We start from the raw sequence: 25,242 nt of genomic DNA, 5'->3' as shown, positions 1-25,242 counted from the left end.
GAAGACAAAACAGATTTTCAATGGCACATTTTTGTCAAAGTCGGTGAAATTTAAAAGCAACATTCGATAGTGTAGTCGGCTTAGTTTCAATAAAATTGTAGAGAGTTGTTGTTTAAGCCGGAGTCGTTATTTTAGAACGCTGGACTGAGAGTCGCAAAATATGTGATTTGGTATGCATTGCATCAAGAGATAGAAACACAACTGTATCATTTGATTATTGCTTTTATTTATTAAATAAACCTACGCTTCGTTTATTTTGTCAATTTATAAATTTCTATATTTATAATATCTTAAAGAGCTACCTTGCTAGACTGAACATAACAATCCGACTGTTCTTCTTATGCTGTTTCTTATTATTTGTATTTACAGGGCTTATCAATAGTTCAACAAATGATCTCTCTACTCAATAAAAAAATCTTTGAAGCCCTTAGATAATCCGATGCTAGTTGATTGTTTAGCCATTCTACCAGTAGAGCATGAAAACTACGTCACCTTCTAAGTAGGAATACAGAAGTAAACATTTTTGTTGTGATATCTTGATGATAGTTTAGATATATTCAATTGCTTTTCTGTTCAACCTGCAATCTGCGAGACTTCGCCGCCGCCGCTGTTATAAAAATGGCTGCAATTTTTCGTTTCGATAAGATCGACCCTCTCGTAGGTACTACGCGTAATAAGCATCCCGAAGAGCTGATCCCGTAATCAGAACCGCGGCACTCGTCAGCATCAGTGTGATGACCTTAAGTGCGCTGGGTCGGCCGGAAGAATCTGAAATCAAATGTGTTATTATTGTATAATCTTCAACGAATACTGGATCAGCTCTAGCACATACTTTTGCCACTACTGGGTTTAACGCAACGCTGCTGTTCCACGTCCGGGGATGTGTCAAACTTGCACTGACAGCTCATGTTGCGACACTCGACGTTCTCGAGACCTTCCTCCACGAAGCACTCGCTGGACTTGGTGCACCGTTCGTCCAAAGCTGCAATTCAAATTGATTTCATGATTTTTGGGAACAATGCGTTTTAAACATTAAAGTTTATTTTTTCTGAAAATACCATGCGCCCCCATTGGGGAAAAAATCACAACACCAATACGTGCTACACTACACCTTTATGAGCAAGACAGACTAAGCAACATTACCTTACACACCACATAACAACTACAATGCTCAAATCTGGACATTGTTTTCTTCCATAGTTTTATGCTATTTTTTGGATAAGATTTGAGTATTTTTGTACCGACATTTTTTGTTTTTTGAACTTCAAAATTTGTGGTAGATAGAGACAAGCAAAACATTTTTAATTTAGACATTTATAAAGGCTCATTCGCAAGCAGTAAAAATTTATATAAGCCACCATGCGACTCCGCCAATGATAGTTTATATCGTCGCTGTCGTGCTAACTTGTCGTACGTGCATTTTGGACCAAATTGAGCTAAGAACGCCGTTTTGTGCTCACAATGCCTCATCTTTTGACTTTCACAGATCCCCAAAATTCGATTTCAATCCTGAGATAATCAATGAACACCGGAGAAACCGTGTGCATTTTGCGTCACTTTTCATATAAAAGAAGTTTCAATCGTGTCGTGCTATCTTGACACAGCCTGAAAATTTATGTAAGCCGAAGGAATTTGAGGTCAGAACGCGTTTGACACAGGAACGAGCTCGGCTACCGTACACATTTGTAATTATAACTCTGGACTTCAGCAACCAAATTCAACCAAACTTCAGGACGATGCACAGAACGATCAACTACACAAAACGTGTTTGTTATTGTTTACATTGCGTGCTCTCGTTTTTGTTTATTCAAGGTCAAACATTAAAACGAGTTTTTCTCGAACGTCAAAAAGCGACGTACGACAAGTTAGCACGACGGCGTCAAAAATAGTTAGAGGTTTCAATCTGACACTTTTCGTTACTCAACTGTAAAACAAATGTTGGGACATATGAATCAGCAAATTTTTAAAACAATCGCGATACCTGGATCTTGTCTTCAGTAACCTATTTGTTGTAATTGTCTGCTCTACAACTTTGTAGAACATTATTACACTCTTAGACGTATCCCTGCAAAGTTAAAAAAACACGAAAATTGAAAATTAATGTTATGATCAAAATACAAAAAAAACCTTCTGGATTCGAAAAGTACTAGTGACATGTTCCATAAATGTTACAGTTGAGAAACGAAAGGCAAAGGTTTAAATCTATTTGTGTATTTATTTTATGAAAAATACCTTTTTCCAAATTTGAAGTACGCCATCAAATTGAGCGTCTTATTTTACATAAAAGTTTCTTTGACATCAAATTTTCATATCATCATCATTTCAGGCGGCAAATGATTGAAAAAACAAGTAATTTTTCGAATTTTCAAAAATCAGTCAAAGTCGGGTCGCACCGCTCCTCCGTCACTTGGAATCGAAAAATGGAACTCGAATTCTTAGATCAAAGTTTCAGATCGAGAATCTTGGAATGGATCCTGAATCCTGAGGATCCTGAAATGGGTCATTGGAAGCGCTGACGTTAAAAATATCTCATTAAGAAGGAAAATGTTTTTGATATGTAAAATTTTATATGTTTAATCATCTCGTGTTTCACAATTTCAAAAAATCATTTTTTTTCTTTTAATTTTACACAAGGATTCTGTTACGGGCCATTAGCAATTGAAAATAATTAACTAAATTTGACTAGCCGAGTAGAGTCATTTCGAAGTGGGCTTCTTAAAGCCGATCATATCAAATTTTCAGTTATTTTCGGCTAAGCAAATCAAGCAAAACAATGTAAATGGGCCAATTTGGATTAGTGATAAACAACTTGTTTACAAATTCACGTGAGCTTATTTACATCGTTTACTTTTAATTACAGTCATCCCACATATTCGGAACAGATTACAGATCGCCCAATGTTCAAAAAATCATAGCAAATCGATTATTGAACATAATGATTTGCTTTTACCTTCATGTTAAAGCTTTTCTTGTGATCTTTCGATTGATGTATTGACCGACTGTACATTTTAACGTTTTATATCAAGTTTTCAAAGAAAAACATTGACCCTTGAAATCCACAAATTCGAAAAAAAAAATTCTTACGGATGTAAACAAACTTTGGATCTCTCCAGGAGTACATATTTTCTACAAAATAATGAATTAACACACTGGAACCCATGAAACTTAGTTATGCTTTATGAATGGTCTGATAACTTTTTATGTGAAAATATCTGTTTATTTCAGGTGTTCTGCAATTGTGAGAGGCACAATAACATTTCCCAATTATGGAACAGGCAATTTGGAGGCAGTGTTTTGCTGCTTTGAGTCTCGTAAATTGTTCAAAAAGAACTACTTTTACTAGTGAAATAGCAGGAGAATAAAGGTCCTACAAATAGTTGGGTCGCCAGAAAATATGCATTTGGCATGCTATTGACCAATAATCAATAAAGTGTTTCAAATTTGTGGGTGTTCCGAGTATGTTGGATGACTGTAATCAAAGATACCAAGCTTCTCCATGGGTTCATCCGAAAAAGAGAAATTCAATGGAGGCGCTTGGTTTCTTAAAATGATTCTATAGCACGTACAAGTTAAATTTGTACGTTTTGGTGTTGAAACAAGTTTTGAACTAAAATTTATTATTCACGATTGGAACAGCTTCAGGGAGCCCAATTCAGACAACAACAACAATTTCTAACAATATCTATTTCTACAACATCTATCAACAAACACATAGAAGCATCATTGAAATTATTTTACAAGAAAAATAGTACTCACCTTTTTTCTCATGGCACTGGCCATCATTGTAATGCGTGTCCTTCTCATCGCACTGGCACTTTTCGTCCATACATTTGCCCAGCTTCCCGAGCAACGGCTGGCACTGCTCGTTGGCACTGCACTCCTCTTCATACGCTTCCGCCTCCTTCAGGCACGAGTTCCCGTGGTACAGATATCCCTTCTTGCAGTCACACTTCTTCGTCGCCTGATCGTTGCTTCCCGTGGCCGGCTCACAGCTCGCCTTGTCGAAGCCACAATCGTCGGCGCTCACACAGGGCCCACCCTTGGCCGCCTTGCACCGCTCGTTGACGTACACAAAGTCCGGCTTGCAGACGCAGGTATTCACCTCGGTACAGCGGGCATTCTCCAGCGTGCAGTGGTCTTCCTTCTCGCAGTACTCTTCGTAGCCTTTTTTGGGCACACACATCTGCTGCTGGGCGTCGTACGTGGCATACGGGTAGCAGGCGCATCGTTTTGGGGTTTGCGTTGGACAGTACGCCGCTCCGTACGGCGAACACTGGCTACTGGCCGTGCACGGAGTGTTGATCCCGAGAACACCTAACGGAAAAGCTGGGTTAGTGGAGGGTTGATGGGGTTATGGGGAAATGGCGTACCTTTCAAACAAGTCCTCATGTTGTAGTTATAAAACTGATCGTTCCGACACACGCACCGTCCTTGGGCGGAGAAGGTCCCACCGCCGCAGTCCTCCGCTGACCTTACGAACTCGCCCAGTTCGGCCTTGCAGCGTGCATCCACCGAATGGTAGTAGAATCCATCCTGGCAGTGGCACTGTCCAACCTTGCACACCGAATACGGCATGCCCGGACATTCCTGCATCTCCTCCGCACAAAGGTCCCCAACTAAAATATAAGGCAAGATCTGAGGTTAGTTCTCTGACGTACCAGCGCTGGTATCTGGATCTGCTTACAAGCTGCCGTACTCTCCTCCTTGGTTGGCGAATCAAAGCTTGTCTGTAGTCTAACTCTCTTCGCCGTAGCACCACTTGAACTGCTCTCCTTGCGTCTCTCAGTCTCGTCGTCCAGCAACGCCGCATTGCTATCGCCGCTAGTTTGCTGGTGCCGGTCGATGGCCCTGGCCCTCGTTTCCGGCGTTTCTTCCGGCCGTGCCTGTACGCCAACATCCCTAAATGTTTTCGTTTGTGCTGCCGCTCCCGGCTCCTGGCAGACATCCGCCTGACATACCCCGCCCTCATCGGCGCAGTCCTGGTTCACCAGACAGGGTTCACCAACTGGAAGGAATGGGATGAAGGGGTTTAATTTGAAAGAATCTCATGAAGATCAGCAAGTGACTAACGAGACGCTCGACGTCGGCATACATTTGTGCTTCGTTCGTAGAACCCGGGTGCGCATTCGCATAGACCGGATCGACATACCACAGCTTCCCGGTTGTAGCTAAAGAAGCAGTCGATGTCCTGCAAAAGAAAAAGAAAATCGAAACTCAACAATAGACTCTAGCTTTCACGGCTCTCGAATACCTACATCATTGCAGGGTTCGTGGAGGTTCGCTAGCTGACGGCATCGGCCCCGGACGTACGTGTAGTTTGTATCACAGGTACATATACCTTCCTCGCACTTGGAACCGGTAAGCATATGAGAACACTGAACCGCCTCGTCGCACTTTACCCCATACGGTGACTCGGGCAGGCAGCGCGTAACGTCGGTGGAAAAGACATAACCCGCCGGACACTGGCAGTACCCGTAGATCGAACAGTGCGCCCCGGTCGCCTTACTGCACTCGTCCGAGGTTGCACATGGCCAGAGGACGCTGCGGGATTCTGAAAGGAGAGCAGGGTGAAAATTATTACTCCGTTACTTAGATGCGGGTAACCCACTTCAAGAGAGCTGTCGACACCCACTCAAAATGCAGTATTCCAGAGTTCATAGAGTGTCCCAAGCTACTCAAAACAGAAATTTTCCACTTAACAAAACGAACTTTCTCCATAGCATCGAAACTCGGTTGACACGTCGGCATTTTTCTGCTTCTTTTTAATAGTAAGATGTAGGGAGTTCACAGTTTCTGGACACCCTACTATTGGTGCACCTAGAGGAAAATCAAAATCCGTCAGATTTTCCTTCCCCGATAACCCGACATTGAAGCGAACAATAAATTCCAGTGCAATATTGGTATGCAGAGCGTTGCAGCACGTTTTTTTATGGGCTGTAGACACGACATCATCGAGAGGTGTTCCAGGTTGTAGGTACTACTATTGCCGAACACTCACACACTTCAATCAAATGGTTCTTCTCACATTTTTACCCCATATAAACACATAGCTGGGGATGGAGACCAAGCGCCATGCATAATTAGGAACCCGGTTCCGAGTGGCATGTTACACCTACATTATTTATGTATTACGGAGATAGTTCCACGCTGACCTAGAACTTTGGAAGTTCCGTTCCTTTGACATAATCGGTGACCTTCGGCTGCGATCTAGCGTAGGTTCTATTTTGAAAACAGAATACACGGAGAAAAAAGAGTTCCCAAAATCGTGAACAAGCGTTCATGAAATTGGGAACCACGAACAAAGTGTTCAAATCTCATGGTACGTTTTTGAAAAACGTACCATGGAATTTGAACACTTTGTTCGTGGTTCCCATTTTCATGAACGCTTGTTCACGATTTTCGGAACTCTTTTTTCTCCGTGTACAGCGTAGTTATTTCTTTCCTACTTTGAAAGTGTTTGAGGCCATGCACAACTTCAGCATATGTTCAAAGATAAGATAAACATCATTTAAACACCTGTGTAATTTTGACCGGAAAAGAGATCAGCCATAGTAACATCACTTTCGCCTCTTTGTCAATCAACATTACATTATTTGTAAATTTGGTTAAAAAAATTAACACCTGGACTCACTTAACAAGTCAATGATTTACCTTGCACGACAAGCACCACCAGAAGGAACCACTTCAAGACCGATTGCATTGTGAAACTTCACTTCAATCCGTTTCCCATCGACACCTGGTCGTTACTGGCCCGCAGGCAGACATGAATGGAATTTGATAACTCTCACCTTGCTTATCAGTTAGTCCAGTCAGTGGATGACCGACCAAACCTACGCGGGCTTATCAGTCTGCTTTTGGTTATCGTAAGTCCCACCGATTGTTTCGAAGCTAATTCGCACAAATATGATCAATTGGCCTGATTTGGATAATCCGGGCTGGGGTTGACTTCGCTCTGATAGAATGCTGACGAGTTAACTTTAGATGCCCGATGGAAAACATGCTTTTGAATACATAAAATATATGACTCTTTCATTTTGAAAAGGCTGAATCGTACGGTAGCTTAAAACCCAAATATAGCTTGATTGAATGCCACAGTGCAAGTGGCTGGCTTTGAGTGTTAAATTGATTTCGACCCTTAATTAGACATCTGCTCGAAAATGAAAAAAAAAACAAAAAAAAGCTTTTTATTTAGTTTAAAAAATCTAATTTCCTTTTTTTTCATAAAAAATCAAGTGTTTAAAAGTGATAAAATTGAAATTGCAATTTTCTATTTTTCCCTCCTCATCAAGATACAACATTTTAAACATCACCCTTGTCTTTTTATGTAATCACTCCTCGAAATTAAAATTAATAATGAAAAACTAACTTAATCCACCTATGTGGTTGGTGCCTTCCTCACTCCTATAACCAAAAATTGGTCACACAAAAAGTCAAGAAATAATTATCACCTGACGTCAAACTTGGTTAATAGTACGGATCGACTAAAACCAAAAGAGGCTTCAAAAAAGAATATAAATATCACTTAAGTACGTATAACTTGAGCCAGGGTTGTCAGATCTTCTATGTTTTAGACTCATTTGAAAGGTCTTTTGATTACCTATTAACCGATATTATAACATTATGATATTTGATTGGATTTCCAGCCAATAATCTAACGTCCGAATAAATGCAAAACACATTTTTATGCATAACTTTTGAACTACTTATCTACACTTCACACAAATCAATAGCGTTGTGTAGGGCCCTAAACCGAGTCGAATGCAACCGGTTTGATCCAAATCGGTTAAGCCATGGCTGAGAAAGCTCAGTGACATTATTGGTAACACACATACACACAGACAGACATTTGTTCAGTTTTCGATTCTGAGTCGATAGGTATACATGAAGGTGGACCTAAGAGCTTTACATGAAATGTTCATTTTTGGAGCAGGATTTTGAATGCTTTAATAATTTCACAAATGATGAATTTCCAAAATTTTCAAAGCACTTTTTTGCTCCCAAAAAAATTGAGACGTAATGGATTGATGAATTTCCTCGCCTTTTTCGTAAACAGATTACATACAACTCGTGTTAATAAAATTCAAAAATGATAGCTAATGCATTCATTATGCAACGCTCGAAAGCATTCTCCTCCGAAAAATCGCAATAATTTGATGCACATAACTGGAGAGTCAGATTAAACGCAAAGTTGTGTCAAATTAGACGTAGAACAATTTCATAGAATAGAACAATTTCATGCATTAAACGAAGTTACACGATCCTGAAAGTCTCCACGATCGTGTAAAATTACATCAAACGTAATTTTGGTATAACAATTCCGAATTGGAATCTTATCATTCTTATTGGAAAAGATAAAACGAGTCTATATTTTCTAAAATCAAATGTTTTTATTGCTCACAGTAATCTTCCGGCATACCATTTATACCATGTTGACCACCCCCCGCTGGAGGAAGCATCAGAGGAGGAACAGCTAGATTCTTGGACACTGCGTTTTTGTTTACTTTGGGCGCATTTCTGATTGTGGAAACATTCGCAGAAAGTATCCAGCCAGCTCAGCTGCCTCGGTATACCATGTTTTTCCTAGCGTTTCATGATTTCCGCAACCTAAAAAAAAACAAATTGAAAACGACAATAAACATTTGCTATCTATTTTATACCAAATCAAGAAGGAATAAACTCACCTCTGTCAGAGATTTGACCGTTCTTATCCAAAATGGTAGCAGGTTCTGGTCAGCAAGACAAAAACATTGATTTTCTTCACCGATTTTGTAAACGAAAAATGTGATTCGCTGCGACGTGAAGGCTGGCTGACGTTTTGACGTTTCACAACGGTGCGGTGGCTAAAGTGCGTGAAATCGGGTTTTATTTGATGTAAAATTACATCAAATTTGATGCTGCAAATATGTGCATCAGATTTAACATAAAATTAGGTTATTTGTGATGTAATTTTAGAACACGCCCGATGCAAATAAAAACCAGTGGTAATTTTATCATTTTACGTCAAAGTACACCTAAATTTACATCGAAAATAAGATTACATGAAATAATCTTAGGTTTAATCGACGATTACGTCAAATGTAACATTCAAATTTTTTTAAGTGTGAATGCAAACAGCCCACTTTACTACACCTGTCACTTGTTTGCAGTAATTTATTTCCCACTCTTCCCCCGCGTACTCACTCCAACAAATGGCTTCCCGACCCGTGATTAGCATAGCATAGCATAGCATTGGTGTCTACCCGTAGTTGCTACTCTGTTATTGACCAGGACCTCCAAGAATTGCTCCGTGGACCACAGATGAAGAGTAGGAACCAATCATCACCACTTCGCAACTTTCAAATGTCCCTATCATGCTAGCCAATCACAGCGCCGGCCACGACCAGTGGTAAGACACGGGGGAAGTGGATAGGAATTTTAGTCCGATACTTGAGTGATGAAGACCGCTAAATCAGCTGCGTCTTCGACAAAGTATCACGTGAGGTTTGAGGGTGTTAGTAAGATGGGTGTGAAGCCAGGATTCACCGTGGTAAGTGATGCGGCCGATCAAATCTATTTATAGTCCTTAATTCTTCGTATGTTCTTGGATTCATTTTTGGAAGCTTTCCAATTCGGTTCACCAAGCTTTTTGTGGTGAATTCTGGTCGTGTTGAAAGTTCAATATTCGCCTAACAATTATGCAACCAGTGTCCGTGAATTCAACTTGCATTCTATATTGCATTTTCCTGTTCTTAGGTTCACGCAGATTCCAATCAAGTTTCTTGGATTCTTATAGCATTCTTAATCCTTCTAGACAACTGAGCCTCGATGGTCTGGTGGTTAGCATTTTTGTCTGCTGACCCAAAGGACGGGGGATCGAACCCCGCCGCGAGCTAATGAATTTTTCGTTCATAATCAAGTGTTCAGAATTATTCCTTCTTTCCATAATTTCTCGATAGGGGCAGATGGGAATCGAACCCAGAACCTTCCGCTTACAAAGCGAACAGCGTAACCATTCAGCCACGCCTACCCCCTTAAATGGCTTCCCGACCCGTGATTGGCAACAAACAACTAATCGCTTCTAATGGCCAGAACCATGTTCAGTGAGCGGATGGTAATGAAGTCGGTCGGTAGAAACCGTTCAACGGCATATCACTTTCAACAAACGAGGACATTATGCATGTGAGTTTGATACCCATCACTGAATTTAAAATTCACTTACTGACGTCCACTTCATCGTAGTTCGTGTTCCGATAGCAAATCACGATAGCCTCTGCCAGCGAGATTTCACTTTTAAGAGTGAAAATCTGGGCCAGAACAATCACAACCACTCCTGGCCAGTGCATCCTGTCGTTTCCAGTTGAATCCAAAATTGCGTTCCCCCAAAACAACAAGATTTTCCGGAACCGGAGACCGGGATCTTGCATGCGCGCGAGGTCCTCCGCTGTCAAAGTATCACTAATTCGAACGGCTCACCTGGCGCCCGGCCAAACATGGCCATTTCGCGCAAATCCCTCTTCAATGCAAGCATGCATGCAAAATCCTTAAACGAAAGCAATCAACCGCGTATGTGTAGCGTATAAGCTCCCATTCTCCCCCCACCCACAACCACCCCTCACTCCGTTCCGACAGGGCATGTCATCGCCGTGGCCGTGGCCAGCAATCGTCGTCCATTCAAGTCCTGGCCGTCAGGCTGCGGACTCCAATTGTATCGGCCCGAGCACATAATTCTTTACGCTGCAAAGGAGCGCAAAAAAACACAACGTGGTCCGAGCACGTGCTCGCCGGGGTGGACTTGCTTGTATGTATTGGGTAGTACCTGCTTTTTACACAATATGGACTTTCCCAGTCCTCCTCTTACTCCGATCCAACCCACAGCCGCAACTCTTTCCTCATTTTCAGCAAATGCTCTGATTGTATGGAAGCCTTGCAGGCGACGACGCGAGGTAATAAAATTCGAATCATGCAGTCTGTGTGTGTGTCCTGTACCTTCACATATTATGCAGGTGGAAAATGGGCAGTGTCACGGCAAAAAAACGACTCGATTTTTCTGGTAGTTTTGTAAACTGGACAGCATAAGTACCCGCGGAGTTTTGCAACATAACAGGGGTGAAGTCTAGGTCATTCATGATAGCAACAAATAAAAATTAGAATAAATTCCAAAATCCTAATTTTCAAAATATTTAAACAAAAGGTACCCCAAAATGCAATATTATACATTAGCATAGTTTTGCTACTGCTGCTACTCAACTCAAGGGAAATCAAGAACTTTGAGGTCCCCTGAACTTTGAATTTTACAAATGTTTATTTCCATTGAAATTGTGAAGTTTCTTAAAATAAGGCTACCAACTCTTGCTGAGCAAAAATCCGTACAATTTGCCGATATGACCCCAAAGTATAACATAAACTGTTAAGGAACTGTTAAGATAAATTTGAAATTTGGTACCTGAAAATATAAAACTGTGTCGTATTTTACAAAAGTTTTCAAATTGGACCGAGCCAAGTAGCCCAGTGGTAACGCTTCCGCCTCGTAAGCGGTAGATCGGGATACAAATCCCGGCTCGGACCAATACAACTGGTGATCTTTTCCCTTCTGGATTCGATTGCTATCGTCACAAACTGGACCTTATCAAGACACCCCAGGTAGACAACCTATGGAATGACTTGCACGTTTTTAAAAACAATCACAAAAAACCCGTGATTTGCTGAATCAAATCTATATGTTCTTCCAATTTTTTTTTTTTTTGTAAAATGATTAAAAGTTTACAAAATAGCAAGTGTGTTTTTACGAAAAATATCGAGTGTTTTCACTAGAACATTTGTTAACTTAGAATTCACAAGCATTAGAAAGCTTTTGGATCATTGGATAAATAATAATTATTTTTTGTAAGGAATTTGAAAAGAACGATTATTGATAGTCAACTGAGGCAAATCCGGAACACTATCCAAATTGAACTTTTAAAATCAATCTGACAGTTAAACAAAAATGTCTTGCTAAACTTTGACCAAATTAAAAAAAAAAATCAATTTGAAAAAAAGATTGTCATCGTCAAATTCCATGCAAATCCGTATTATACGAAAAAATCCGTACTCAAAATCCGGACTGTTAAAAATCCGAGATGACGTTCGAAAATCCGTACGATAAGGAAAAATTCCGTACAATTGGTAGCCTTACTGAACATAATTGTTTTTGCCCACTTTTTTTACGAGGCAATATTGAAGGGAGGGGGCGACATAAACTTTAAAAAATATTCACAATAGCCTAAAGTAGTTTGCTCGAATCAATTGTAGAATTTAATGCTCAAAACTCCACTTGAGATAAGCTACCATAGAAGGTGTTAAATTTTTCATAACCCAGGAAAAGATAAATGACACTGCAATTTCGTTTCAAAAAGGGGGCGAGAGTTCACGACATTTCCAGCATGAATAAACCCGCCTCCGTTCCTGCTGGGGTGCAAGTATACACGGAAGTATTTATGATCGAACTAGTTCCGGTACAAATCACGGTCAATGTGGTGCACGGCCGGCGGCGTCGTCGTACAACTCATAACACATTTCGGACGGAGAGCTATACATTTCGTGCTGAATGGAGGTCAAGTTTAGTGTGGTAGGCAACTTTAAGGGATCTTGGCGTAGTTTCAATTTTTCTTTAAACTAACTATAGCAAAAATAAATTAAAAATTGTTTCTTTCCTTTTACGTTCTTGGTTTCAATGTTTTTACCATGATAATAATCTCAGCTTTAAATATCTCACAATGACACACAAACTGCTTCAACTAACCCACCAATTTTTACTTCAACTTCTCCAGAAAGCCGTTGAATGAAAACCACGACACTGAGCGATAACAATAGCACTGCCAGTATTTCAAGTGTCATCCAGCCCAAGAATAAATTTTACACGTGGGAGTCTGTCTCATTGTTTTGCGTACTCCAGAACACATTTATTTACTCCCCCATCGTGTTATAAACCCGAAAAAGCTGTAACGAACCCAGTATTTACTGCTCGGAGCTCGGGCATTACATAAACTAATATTTCAGTAGAACACGTCTTTGCGTGGTAAGACATCTCACAAATTCAGTGACGACAATTATGACGACTGTCGCCAGAAACCGACAGCGATAGGGGCAGGGGGGCAGAATGGCCCACCTAAGTAAAATGCGCAAAAAACCATAGAAAAACACACAAATTTATGAATTCAGTGTAGTAGGCTTATGCTTTGGGATGTTCCCTTCAATGTTGTATACTTAATTAATCAATTTTGCCCTCCTCACTGAGGTCAGGCTATATATAATCCTGCTCGAAAATTGAACTTTTCAAATGAACTTCGTAGACCCACCTTCATGTATACATATCGACTCAGAATCGAAAACTGAACAAATGTATGTGTGTGTATGTGTGTGTGGTTATGTGTGTGTGTATGTGTGGCTGAACCGATTTGACCCGAACCTATTGCATTCGACTTGGTTTAGGGTCCCATAGATCGAGTTTTATACAGATTGAAGTTTCGATAAGTAGTTCAAAAGTTATGTATAAAAATGTGTTTTCTCATATATCGGGATGTTAGATAAATGGCAAGAAATTGATTCCAATACCATCATGTTACACATCGTTGGATAGGTAATTGAAAGACCTTTCCAACGAGTCCAATAAATTGAAGATCTGGCAACCCTGTCTAGAGTTATGACCACTTAAGTGATATTTATGTACAGTGGACACTCTCGTTGTCGATATTGAAGGGACCGTCGAGAGCGGGAGTTATCAAATTATAGATTGAAAAATTAAAGCAATCTATTTGAAGGGACTGAAAATTTTATTGACAGCTGGAGCAATATTGATATCGAGAAGATCGACAGCCAGAGAGTCCACTGTACATTGTTGAAGCCGGATCTCACTTAAATGTATGTAAACGATGTCCGGATCCATCATCCAACCCATCGTTGCATAGGTAATTGAAAAACCTTTCCAACGAGTCCAATACATTAAAGATCTGGCAACCCTGTATCGAGTTATGACCACTTAAGTAATATTTATGTACCTTTTTCAAGCCGGATCTCACTTAAATATATGTAAACGATGTCCGGATCCATCATCCAACCCATCGTTGGATAGGTAATTGGAAGACCTTTGCTACGAGTCCAATACATTGAAGATCTGGCAACCTTGTCTCGAGTTATGACCACTTAAGTGATATTTATGTACTTTATTGAAGCCGGATCTCACTTAAATGTATGTAAACGATGTCCGGATCCATCATCAAGCCCATTGTTAGTTAGGTCATCAAAAGGATCTTTCCAAAACATTGAAAATCTGGCAACCTTGTCTCATGTTATGCACACTTAAGTGAAATTTATGTACTTTTTGAGGCCGGATCTCCTTAATTTGTTTGTAAACAACTTCCGGATCTTAATTCCACATAGGGGAACTATACCCTTTCTCAGCATATTTCTATTATCGGCCTATCAGCACTTTGAACATGGATTACAGCTTTCATAAAGTGTTTTTGACTGTTCCAAAGTGATAAATAGCTCAAATAAAAGTGAGCAAGCAACTCTCCATCGTTGATAATCTGAAAATGTTGATTTAATAGCGGAAAACGGCAAAAGTGATGAGAATTGGTCGAACGGCTTAGAGTGATTAAAATGGGTATATTTCCCCTAGGTGGATTAAGTTGGTTTTTTTTTTGTTTAAAACTATTTTTGATGCAATTTCCATGTGTTTTTCGACTACTTTTCCAGGGTGCGGGGCAGAATGGACCACCTTAGAAAACAAGCCATTTCGTCTAATACAACGTTGAAGGGAGATAAGAAATGACTTAAGGGACCTTTCTAACATAGTTTCCATGAAGTTAGACCACTTTTATAAAAATAAGGGGTAGGCGTGGCTGAATGGTTACGCTGTTCGCTTTGTAAGCGGAAGGTTCTGGGTTCGATTCCCATCTGCCCCTATCGAGAAATTATGGAAAGAAGGAATAATTCTGAACACTTGAATATGAACGAAAAATTCATTGGCTAACGGCGGGGTTCGATCCCCCGTCCTTTGGGTCAGCAGACAAAAATGCTAACCACCAGACCATCGAGGCTTAGCTGTCTAGAAGGATTAAGAATGCTATAAGAATCCAAGAAACTTGATTGGAATCTGTGTGAACCTAAGAAAAGGAAAATGCAATATTGAATGCAAGTTGAATTCAAGGACACTGGTTGCATAATTGTTAGGCGAATATTGAACTTTCAACACGACCAGAATTCACCAATTTGGAAAGCTTCCAAAAATGAATCCAAGAACATACGAAGAATTAAGGACTATAAATAGATATTTGACCGGCCGCATCACTTACCACGGTGAATCCTGGCTTCACACCCATCTTACTAACACCCTCAAACCTCACGTGATACTTTGTCGAAGACGCAGCTGATTTAGCGGTCTTCATCACTCAAGTATCGGACTAAAATTCCTATCCACTTCCCCCGTGTCTTACCACTGGTCGTGGCCGGCGCTGTGATTGGCTAGCATGATAGGGACATTTGAAAGTTGCGAAGTGGTGATGATTGGTTCCTACTCTTCATCTGTGGTCCACGGAGCAATTCTTGGAGGTCCTGGTCAATAACAGAGTAGCAACTACGGGTAGACACCAATGCTATGCTATGCTATGCTAGTTAGACCACTTTTATAAAAATAGTCACTTACCAAAACAAAAAAAAATGTTAATATGTTGTAATAAGACACTATTTTTACAAAATAAACAACTAAAAAATCAACTAATGTTGCATTAAAAGTGATTTGTGAAGCTACCAGGAGTGAAATAATCCATTTAGCTAAAATTTCGAAACTTTTGATTGTTTTTATAAGGCAGGAAAAGGGTGGTCCATTCTGCCCCCAAGTGGATTTTAATTTAACACTTCCACCACCAAGCCTCTAAATGATTCGAAGGTTCCATTGTTGTTTGTTTACCTTGGTAGTAACATCTAGTAACATTATAAGCATTGAACAAACTTTTCTAAACAAAACAACTTTTCAGAAAGCTTATTTTAAAACCTCGAAATAAACAACATTTGCGTGGTTTTGTTAATAAATTTAAATTTTTGCTCATAATTCGAAAAATACAATGAATTGAAACGTCGTTTTCGGTATGGTAATGTTATTTGAAGTCCTTTGCCCCACAGTTGGTCAAAATCCATTCTAAAGCCCAAAACTAAGATGATGGATCGTTAAATTTAATTTCATGAAAATATGTTTGACTCTGATAATAAAAATAAACGGAAAAAAGGATTACCAAAATCGTGAAAACGCGTTCATGAAATTGGCCACCACGCACAAAGTTTTCAAATTCCATGACATTTGAACACTTTGTTCGTGGTTCCCAATTTCATGAACTCTTGTTCGCGATTTTGAGAACTCTTTTTTCTCCGTGTAAGGTGTTATTTTCCAATGCTGCCAAGGTGGATAAATTAAGCAAAAAATAAATAAATGGGCCGCTGTGGATACGTAAACAACAGTCTATCCTGCTCATGTTAGTTATTTATTTATCTATTTATTTATTTATCCCACTCGAAACTAGGTGTCCGAAGGCTTAATTGTTGAGGCAATTGCAAAACTCTTTTTACACCTAAGCTTCCATCCACCCCGTGATTCGAACTGACGACCTTTGGATTGTGAGTCCAACTGCCACCAGCGACTCCACCGAGACCGGACCCAGGGAGACGACCTGGACTGAGCTAACGGCCTAACCTCTAGGTTAGACTGGGGGTTGGCCCCCAGGTTTTACCGTCCCGTTCGACGGAAGGCGTGATCAGACAAATCTCATCTCGAAAAATGCCACAGGGACCGTCTGGGATCGAACTCTGTCCAACTGGGGCGAGATGCACCACGCTTGCCAATACATCACCGGTTCCGGCAGATTTTAGAGTTCTAAAAAAAACAAATAAAACTCCATAGTTCTTCTCACCACTGCTTTTTGAAGTTTAATCATAGTTGAAACTATGGATTTTTACGAGGTTTCAAATTGAATCCCATCTAGAAGTGGAGTTGGATTGTAGAAGGTTAAATTTCTATTTAACAAAACTATCAATTATTTAATAACTATGTAACTATTCATCATTTTATTCCGATAAATATATTCAATTATTTGGAATTTAGACACCGAAACATTTTTTTTTATTGTACATGAATTTAATCTCCCAGCAGGTTATACCCTGTGAGGTCAATTTTTTGTACTGCATGAGTTGCAATGATGGTCGGCACGAAACTTTGATATATTTACTGCTCCACATATCGAACGGTTGATATTATTCGCTAATCGAATGAAAATGTCGCGTGTTATTTTCTCTCTCTTCAAGTGTCCAGGCAAATGGGGCAGGACAAGCTCGCTGTACGAGGGAAAACGAATTCAGGAAGAACAAATTTGAATAATTTATCTGTTTCAGTCTAGCGGAAAAGTTGTCCACTTTCGAATCGAAACATGACCATTTGCTTCGGGGAACGGTGGAAAATGGAACCACGATGATGGATTGAACAGGTTGAGGGGGACCAACGCGAAAATCAATTCCTAAACGGCACCGAAAACGAGCTGACCATGGTTCCACAACCCATTAATGACGTCATTGTTGGATATTGATCGAAAACCTCGCCGTCACTATAGACTGACTGACTGAAGGCAGAAAGCAGAGCACGGATTTCGTCGTCGTTAAATTTCCACAGAATTTCGTTTCTGTCTTGGTACTCCATTCTACCGAGGAAAAGCAAAGAACCGGTCGGCACTAAATCCTTTCGGACAGTGAGTGATAGGGTAGGTGCATGTAGTTTTGATCAATCGTTTTTGCGAAACGGCTAAATTGTTCGTCTGAATTCCTTAAAAAATGGTTTTATTTAAAATTTTTACTAATTTCAACATCTTAATCTGAAACCAACTGCACCAATCCAGGAAGAAGTGAGAATGGCAGCATGATGGGTGCAAATTGCTTCCCCAAGCATATTGTTTTTCCAGCTCGGGTCGCCAGGTTTGTCCAACATGATGTCATGTTTGATTTATGTCCACCTGTTTGCGAGCCCATTCGTTACTTCTTCGGCTCCGGTTTCGACCGATGCTTTGACGAAATTGTACCGTTGGTACACATTCTGGAAGCAAGCAAATAAGTGCCATTTGCAAACAGTTTATGGCATCGGAACACGCTCGGTGCTCGGAGCAATAACATTCCCTGGTTGTTGCACACTTTGGGGCAAATTGAAAATGTAGCTTTTATGGCGTTACAAACCAACATGGTCAGTTCCTCTTAGATTCCAAAATATCTATTTAGTTTTTCTTCCAGTTAGTTTTCCTTCAGTTAGTTTTCCTTCTGTTAGTATAACTCGCCTTCGCACAAAGCCGTCGTTTCTGGTTGCACCGGAAGCAAAGCAAGAACGCCCCAGCAGCTGGACACCGAGTTGCGGCTGAGGACAAAACGCAAAGGCCAGCAGAGCCAACCAAGACCCCTACACAAGCCCCCTTCCCTTCCCCCGACTTGTCTTCTAACATCAATCCCTTCCCTACTAACCCCGAGTAGGCCGCGGGTAATCGGCTCCCCTCCCACTAACATTTACACACAAGATCCTCTGTAATTATTAAGTCAAATGTAATTACAAAAGCCGACTCGGTCCTAACCAGGTCCCAGTACCGAAAAGGACCTAATAAAAATAATTTTATAAAAAAAAAAAAAAAACCAACATGGGAATCACACTGGGACTATAAAAGTTTAAAAAAACGCTTTCAAATAAACATCAGATCATCAACATTGCTTCAAAAACAAGTTTTGAAAGATTTTCATTCGTTATGTTAACAGATTCAAGTTGATTTAAAAGCTATCAGAGGAGTTGTGCTATAAACAATTCTCAGGGAAAGAACAATCTTAACTTAAAAAAAAACTATGTCAGTAAATTGCAAAATAACATGTGTTCCTCAAAAATGAGAACATAAAATTAAGTTTAAATTGCCGTGAAATGGGGCGAATCGGGACCACAATGGACCACAGTCTGAACAGCGACAGCAGTTTTTAGAGCAGATAAATGCTTCAAATTTGGAAACCGATGTAGAGCAATTCCATGCCAAAAAGGGAATCGGTTGTACCCGACCCTCTCCGATATGAATTCTCTGCCAACTCACACAGCAGTTGTCCCGACCCCTCTTCGATTTGCGTGAAACTTTGTCCTAAGGGGTAACTTTTGTCCCTGATCACAAATCCGAGGTCCGTTTTTTGATATCTCGTGACGGAGGGGCGCTACGACCCCTTTCATTTTTGAGCATGCGAAAAAAGAGGTGTTTTTCAATAATTTGCAGCCTGAAACGGTGATGAGATAGAAATTTGGTGTCAAAGGGACTTTTATGTAAAATTGGACGCCCGATTTGATGCAGTCCGAAAAAAAACGTTTTTTTCAACGAAAAAAACACTAAAAAAGTTTTAAAAACTCTGCCATTTTCCGTTACTCAACTGTAAAAAAATTTGGAACGTGTCATTTTTAGGGAAATTTAATGTTCTTTTCGAATCTACATTGACCCAGAAGGGTAATTTTTTCATTTAGAACAAAATTTTTCATTTTAAAATTTCGTGTTTTTTCTAACTTTGCAACTTCGCGATAACTCGTGATGTTTTGAAGCAAACCCCTTATGTTTATATATTAGGATGTAACAAAAATGACTTTTTGGCGGGCATTCAAGGGTTTGTTCCGGTGGGCATACTAAGCCCAAATCCAAAATATGAGCTTGATGGACGTAACAGGAGCTGGCGCTCCGCCCTTCAATTTTAAATGGGTTTTAACCCGTAAAAAAATATTTTTTCAAAAATGTCACTTTTTGAGGCATTTTGGCCACTGAAGCGTTTATTTTCAACATCATTAGCCAGATCCTTGCGCATCTTTTGGTATATATAACATTGAAATTTGGAGCACCCTGGAGCTCGGTACAGACCTTCAAAGTTTGGCATTTTTTCGAAAAATCGGCCCCGGCAAAATCAAATGGCGTCTAGGGCGTCGCGATTCGCGACGCATATCTTTTTTGCCGGGACCGATTTTTTGAAAAAATGCCAAACTTTGAAGGTCTGTACCGAGCTCCAGGGTGCTCCAAATTTCAATGTTATATATACCAAAAGATGCGCAAGGATCTGGCCTACACGCCAATGATGTTGAAAATAAACGCTTTAGTGGCCAAAATGCCTCAAAAAGTGACATTTTTGAAAAAATCTTTTTTTACGGGTTAAATCCCATTTAAAATTGAAGGGCGGAGCGCCAGCTCCTGTTACGTCCAATCAAGCTCATATTTTGGATTTGGGCTTAATATGCCCACCGGAACAAACCCTTGAATGCCCGCCAAAAAGTCATTTTTGTTACATCCTATTATATATCCAAATTTTTGTAATTGTCTGTTCTACAACTTTGTAGAACATTTTTACACTCTAAAAATTTACCCTGCAAAGTTAGAAAAAACACGAAATTTGAATGAATGAATGAAAATTTTTGTTCTAAATGAAAAAATGACCCTTCTGGGTCAAAGTAGATTCGAAAAGTTTATTAAATTTCCATAAAATGACATGTTCCATTTTTTTTTTACAGCAGAGTAACGGAAAATGGCAAGTTTTTCAAAACTTGTTTAGTGTTTTTCCGATGCAAACACGTTTTATCGGAATTCTGAGTACGCCATCAAATCGGGCGTCCAATTTTACATAAAAGTCCCTTTGACACTAAATTTCTATTTCATCACCGTTTCGGACAGCAAATTATTGAGAAACATGTCTTTTTTCGCATGTTCAAAAATGAAAGGGGTCGTACCGCCCTCCGTCACTAAATATCAAAAAAACGGACCTCGGATTCGTGATCAGGGACAAAAGTTAACCCTTAGGACATAGTTTCACGCAAATCGTAGAGGAGTCGGGGCAACTATTCCCGATTTCGTGTGAGTTGGTATTGGATTACCCAGACATGTTATCCTGGGCTTATATAAACCATTTAAATGGTGTATATGGAGCCAGTTGCACTCAAGGATGACATTTGAGAAGGATGTAAGTTATTTAAATTCCGTTATGAAAACATTGCAGTACCTTGAAACCGTTGCATCGGATCAAAAAGTGGTCAGAGACTTGTAGGAAATTTGACTTTTTGAATAATACATGCCACTTTTATGAGATTTTTTGAAGAATAACTTTAAAAGTCAAATTTGAACGAGAGCCTACGATCATTTACGCTCAAATTTTGTGTGGAGAAATCCTTATATATTTTCCAAAGATTTACGAATGCAGGCACTCTTAAAAAAATAAAAAATAAAACAATTAACGTCAAAATTTTGAAAAATCGATCGTGAGAAGCGATTATAATTTTACATAAAAGTCTTCATATAGAACATTGTCCTAAGCCCAATTCTTGTGATGTTACAGCGGTAAAAAAAAGTTTTAAAAACACGGATTTTGGAGATTTTTTTAAAGATTTCGGCCATTTCTATTTGTGACCCTTGATTTTTTCAGTCTCGACAATAAAGCTCAACCCATTAACCATAAGTTTGCTTTTGACAGATTTTCAATTTAACTCGTTTTATTATTGATACGGTTTCTGTCTCACAAGCAAAAGGTTCAGGGATCTAATCCCGGTTGGTACCTTTGAAATTTGGAATCAGGAATTTGAACATTGAATATAAACAAAAACGAAAATAAATTAGGTGGGAATCGAGCTCACACCTTTGCATTGGTGGTTTGGGACGCTAAGCAGTCAGCCATCAGAAGGTTAACACTCTAGCAGTGAATTGATCCGTAGTGTTGAAACATGTTAAATATCGTCTCATATTAAATACGCGCTGATCACTGATTTGCCTGAGGGGATTGGAAGTCTAAATATAGATCGAGTTTCCTTCAGATGCTTGCTTCTATAGGGGGATGGCGTCGCTATTTTTAGACCACATTTTCCACTTTTTCTCATCGAAACCGACTACTTTATCGACTTCATTTTGCTGGGCGAGATAGGACGCCGTCTATTTTTAGACGATGACTCAGCACTTTTACACTCTTGCACTTAAAAAAACCAGGTGGCAGCACGATGTAACGCCACGTCCCTATGTTTAGGTGGGGCCGAAGAATTCCCAGCGACCTCGGCCAAAGACCGTAAGGAGCTCTGTCATTCTGAAATGGGTCGTTGGAAGCAGCGCGAGGGCTATCACCACATAATACCCAGGACTGAGATAAGCTGTATCAGCATTCGGCATTTACAAAGTCTGATACAAATTATACTTTTTCATAATATCGTTACCGGTTAGCGGGTATTGGATTGGACCACACACACACACACACACACACACACACATGTCAATTTTCCTACAAGTTTGTCTCTGACCACTTTTTGATCTGATGCAACGGTTTCGAGATACTGCAGTATTTAAATTACGAATTAACTTACGCCCTTCTCAAATGTCGTCTTCGAATACAACTCAGGATAGCATAGCATTGATATCGAAGAGGGTCGAGTCTTTGTCTAAGCCAAATCAATTTTAAAAAATGCAAAAACATGACTAAAACCACTGCACCTCATATGTCCCGATTCACCCCAGATGATAGTGCTGTTTTTATTTTTTAAGAACGATAATGTTAGTTTGAAATGGGTTTTCAAATCAGTTTTGAAAAATCAACAACGGGCGGGCTGCAGACTGGATTTCGTCATGTATATGATGATTGTCCATTCCAGGTTGCTTAAAAATGGATTAAAGGGAATTAAAATCAATTCTACCGGAACAGGACAAGCAGCACCATGAAAGCCATCCATTGCCGGCCGCACCCAACTCCACCATTCACCGGGAAGGAATAACGATTTGGAGCACGGAGAGTGTTGATGCTAAACATACTTAGAAAAAGGTAGCGAAACCGCAGGCTACTTGCTACTCTGTTATTGACCAGGACCTCCAAGAATTGCTCCGTGGACCACAGATGAAGAGTAGGAACCAATCATCACCACTTCGCAACTTTCAAATGTCCCTATCATGCTAGTCAATCACAGCGCCGGCCACGACCAGTGGTAAGACACGGGGAAGTGGATAGAATTTTTAGTCCGATACTTGAGTGATGAAGACCGCTAAATCAGCTGCGTTTTCGACAAAGTATCACGTGAGATTTGAGGGGGTTAGTAAGATGGGTGTGAAGCCAGGATTCACCGTGGTAAGTGAAGTGGCCGGCCAAAGTTATTTATAGTCCTTAATTCTTCGTATGTTCTTAGATTCATCTTGAAAGCTTTCCAATTCGGTTCACCAAGCTTTTTGTGGTGAATTCTGGTCGTGTTGAAAGTTCAATATTCGCCTAACGAGTATGCAACCAGTAAAAAAATATAGTATAGTATAGTTCTTGAACTCAACTTTGCATTCAATATTTGCATTGTCCTGTTCTTAGGTTCACAGATTCCAATCAAGTTTCTTGGATTCTTATAGCATTCTTAATCCTTCTAATCAACTAAGCCTCGATGGTCTGGTGGTTAGCATTTTTGTCTGCTGACCCAAAGGACGGGGGGATCGAACCCCGCCGCGAGCTAATGAATTTTTCGTTCATATTCAAGTGTTTAGAATTCCTTCTTTCCATAATTTCTCGATAGGAGCAGAAGGAAACGAACCCAGAACCTTCCGCTTACAAAGCGAACAGCGGTAACCATTCAGCCACGCCTACCCCTAAATATCAGCAACGAGCCATTTGAAAAAAAAAATCAGCAACGAGCCATTCTTGACAGAAAGTCAACACTTTTTCACTTGTTGGTTGTGAAATCATGAACAGAATTTTTGTGAAACAGAGATCCAGCTCATTACCCGCTGGCTGGCAGCGAAATTATGGGAAAGTATAGTTTTTATTTGCCTTGGATTATACTTATACTGGAAAATATTTTACTTTCTTTAGACAAATCCGGATCGTTTGCAACCGGATGCGTTGATTTGGTCATTTTTAACCAATGTTAGGAGATTTTAAAGAAAAAATAGGGTCAAAATCACTACCCGTGTGTTTAAGTCTTAATCAAAATTCCAATTTTTTTTCAATGGGTGAAAATCAAATATTGATTCAACAAAAACTATGATCAGAGAAAAATTATTGCTTGCAAATAGTGATTCTTCACAATGTTTTGCTTAGCGACTCAATCGCTATTTGACGTCACACTTGAAGAAATTCCGATAGATCCAGAGGTTGATACGTTAACTCCAACGCCAACAATTCAACACGTCATAGTTCTACCGCTCGAAATCGCATGCTGCTCATTTTGTCACCATAAATGCGCTATCGCACCAGAAAAATGAATGAGTAAAACCAACCAGTAGCAATAAACCGCGACGAAAAACGCACATCGCTCTGCCGCGAATGAAGTCGTGTCAACACAATTAATGTTGATTGTCACGTGCTACCAACGAATCCCACCCCTCGATCCACCACCACGTGGTCGAAAAGGGTGGGGGCGTTAATCAACCCACCCGCGGCCAACTTGGACGCACAACTCTTTAGTTTTATACACCACCGCTATGGGTTGGCGTTTCGTAACGGCGCAAAATAGGCAAGATTGAGCCCCACGTGGTTCCTGTTTCGTCCTTGTACCGGGGATCTCCTGAACACCACGGCGTGTGTGTGACCGTGAAAGTTGTCCAGGCGGTCAACCGATCCATAGGACGACACTACACCAAGTTCACGAAGTTGAACGATGTTTGTTGTTTCTTCTTCGGAGTTTTGTTCGTTCCAGGTTTGGGGAGGGTTGTATTTTTCGTTAATTAATTAAAATTGTATTCCGTGGGAGGTAGAAGCGTTCTGTATAACAGTATAGTTGCACGTTTGTACAAGTCACCACCTCGAAGACTATCAAACTGCAAACGGTTATATTATAACTTTTTGAAGCTATGTTTTGTATTCGTTTGAAGATAACCAGGATCTTTTCAGCGTTACAATGTTGAATAAAAGGTGTTTAAGCTTGAATGTCCAGCTGTAACGGTTTGAAATTGGAGCTAACCTTTCGGGTTGACGACACGCACTCCAACGGTTCCTTGTTGTTCTAATTTAATCAGCATTAACCCGAACTTTTCCCGGTGACCTGTCCCAGAAGCAGTGACCACCAGCAGGGTATCCCACGATGATCAAGCGATTCTGGTTCTGGACAGCTGGATCCAACCGGAAAAGGACGACGAAAACCGTTCGCACAAACAACATCCATCAGCAAGGCACCATTTTCAAAACTACAAAACTAATGAAATATTCAACCAAGTTCCTCCTTCACCACCCCCCGCAGGTCCAGGTCCCGCAATATCCAAC

The 25,242-nt window shown here is 40.1% G+C and overlaps 1 protein-coding gene across 3 annotated transcripts; it reads right to left on the bottom strand.

The window, feature by feature from the left end:
* Positions 1–204: 204 nt before the first annotated feature.
* On the bottom strand, positions 205–25,242 carry LOC120428906 (prion-like-(Q/N-rich) domain-bearing protein 25). 3 transcript variants are annotated; one of them, XM_039594044.2, is made up of 8 exons: positions 24,944–25,242; positions 5,256–5,551; positions 5,071–5,188; positions 4,685–5,005; positions 4,371–4,616; positions 3,757–4,314; positions 833–982; positions 205–768 (listed from the first exon to the last, which is right to left on the bottom strand). In XM_039594044.2, the coding sequence occupies exons 1-8, from the start codon at positions 24,999–25,001 to the stop codon at positions 665–667; spliced, it is 1,851 nt and encodes a 616-aa protein (XP_039449978.1). In that variant the 5' UTR covers positions 25,002–25,242; the 3' UTR covers positions 205–664. The 3 variants fall into 3 exon arrangements, with proteins under 3 accessions (XP_039449978.1, XP_039449977.1, XP_039449979.1); XM_039594043.2 differs by lacking the exon at positions 24,944–25,242 and adding an exon at positions 10,199–10,337; XM_039594045.2 differs by lacking the exon at positions 24,944–25,242 and adding an exon at positions 6,652–6,777.

This window comes from Culex pipiens, chromosome 1 (genome assembly GCF_016801865.2).
Source record: "Culex pipiens pallens isolate TS chromosome 1, TS_CPP_V2, whole genome shotgun sequence".
NCBI classification, from domain to species: Eukaryota; Metazoa; Arthropoda; class Insecta; order Diptera; family Culicidae; genus Culex; species Culex pipiens.
This window is presented reverse-complemented; position numbering and strand designations above follow the sequence as displayed.

Coding starts and splice junctions, on each gene's coding strand:
- LOC120428906 (XM_039594043.2), bottom strand. CDS start 10,322: ATGCACTGGCCAGGAGTGGTTGTGATTGTTCTGGCCCAGATTTTCACT. Junction 4,617..4,684: donor GGAGGAGAGTACGGCAGCTT/GTAAGCAGATCC, acceptor CTTATATTTTAG/TTGGGGACCTTTGTGCGGAG. Junction 983..3,756: donor CCAGTGCCATGAGAAAAAAG/GTGAGTACTATT, acceptor TTTGAATTGCAG/CTTTGGACGAACGGTGCACC.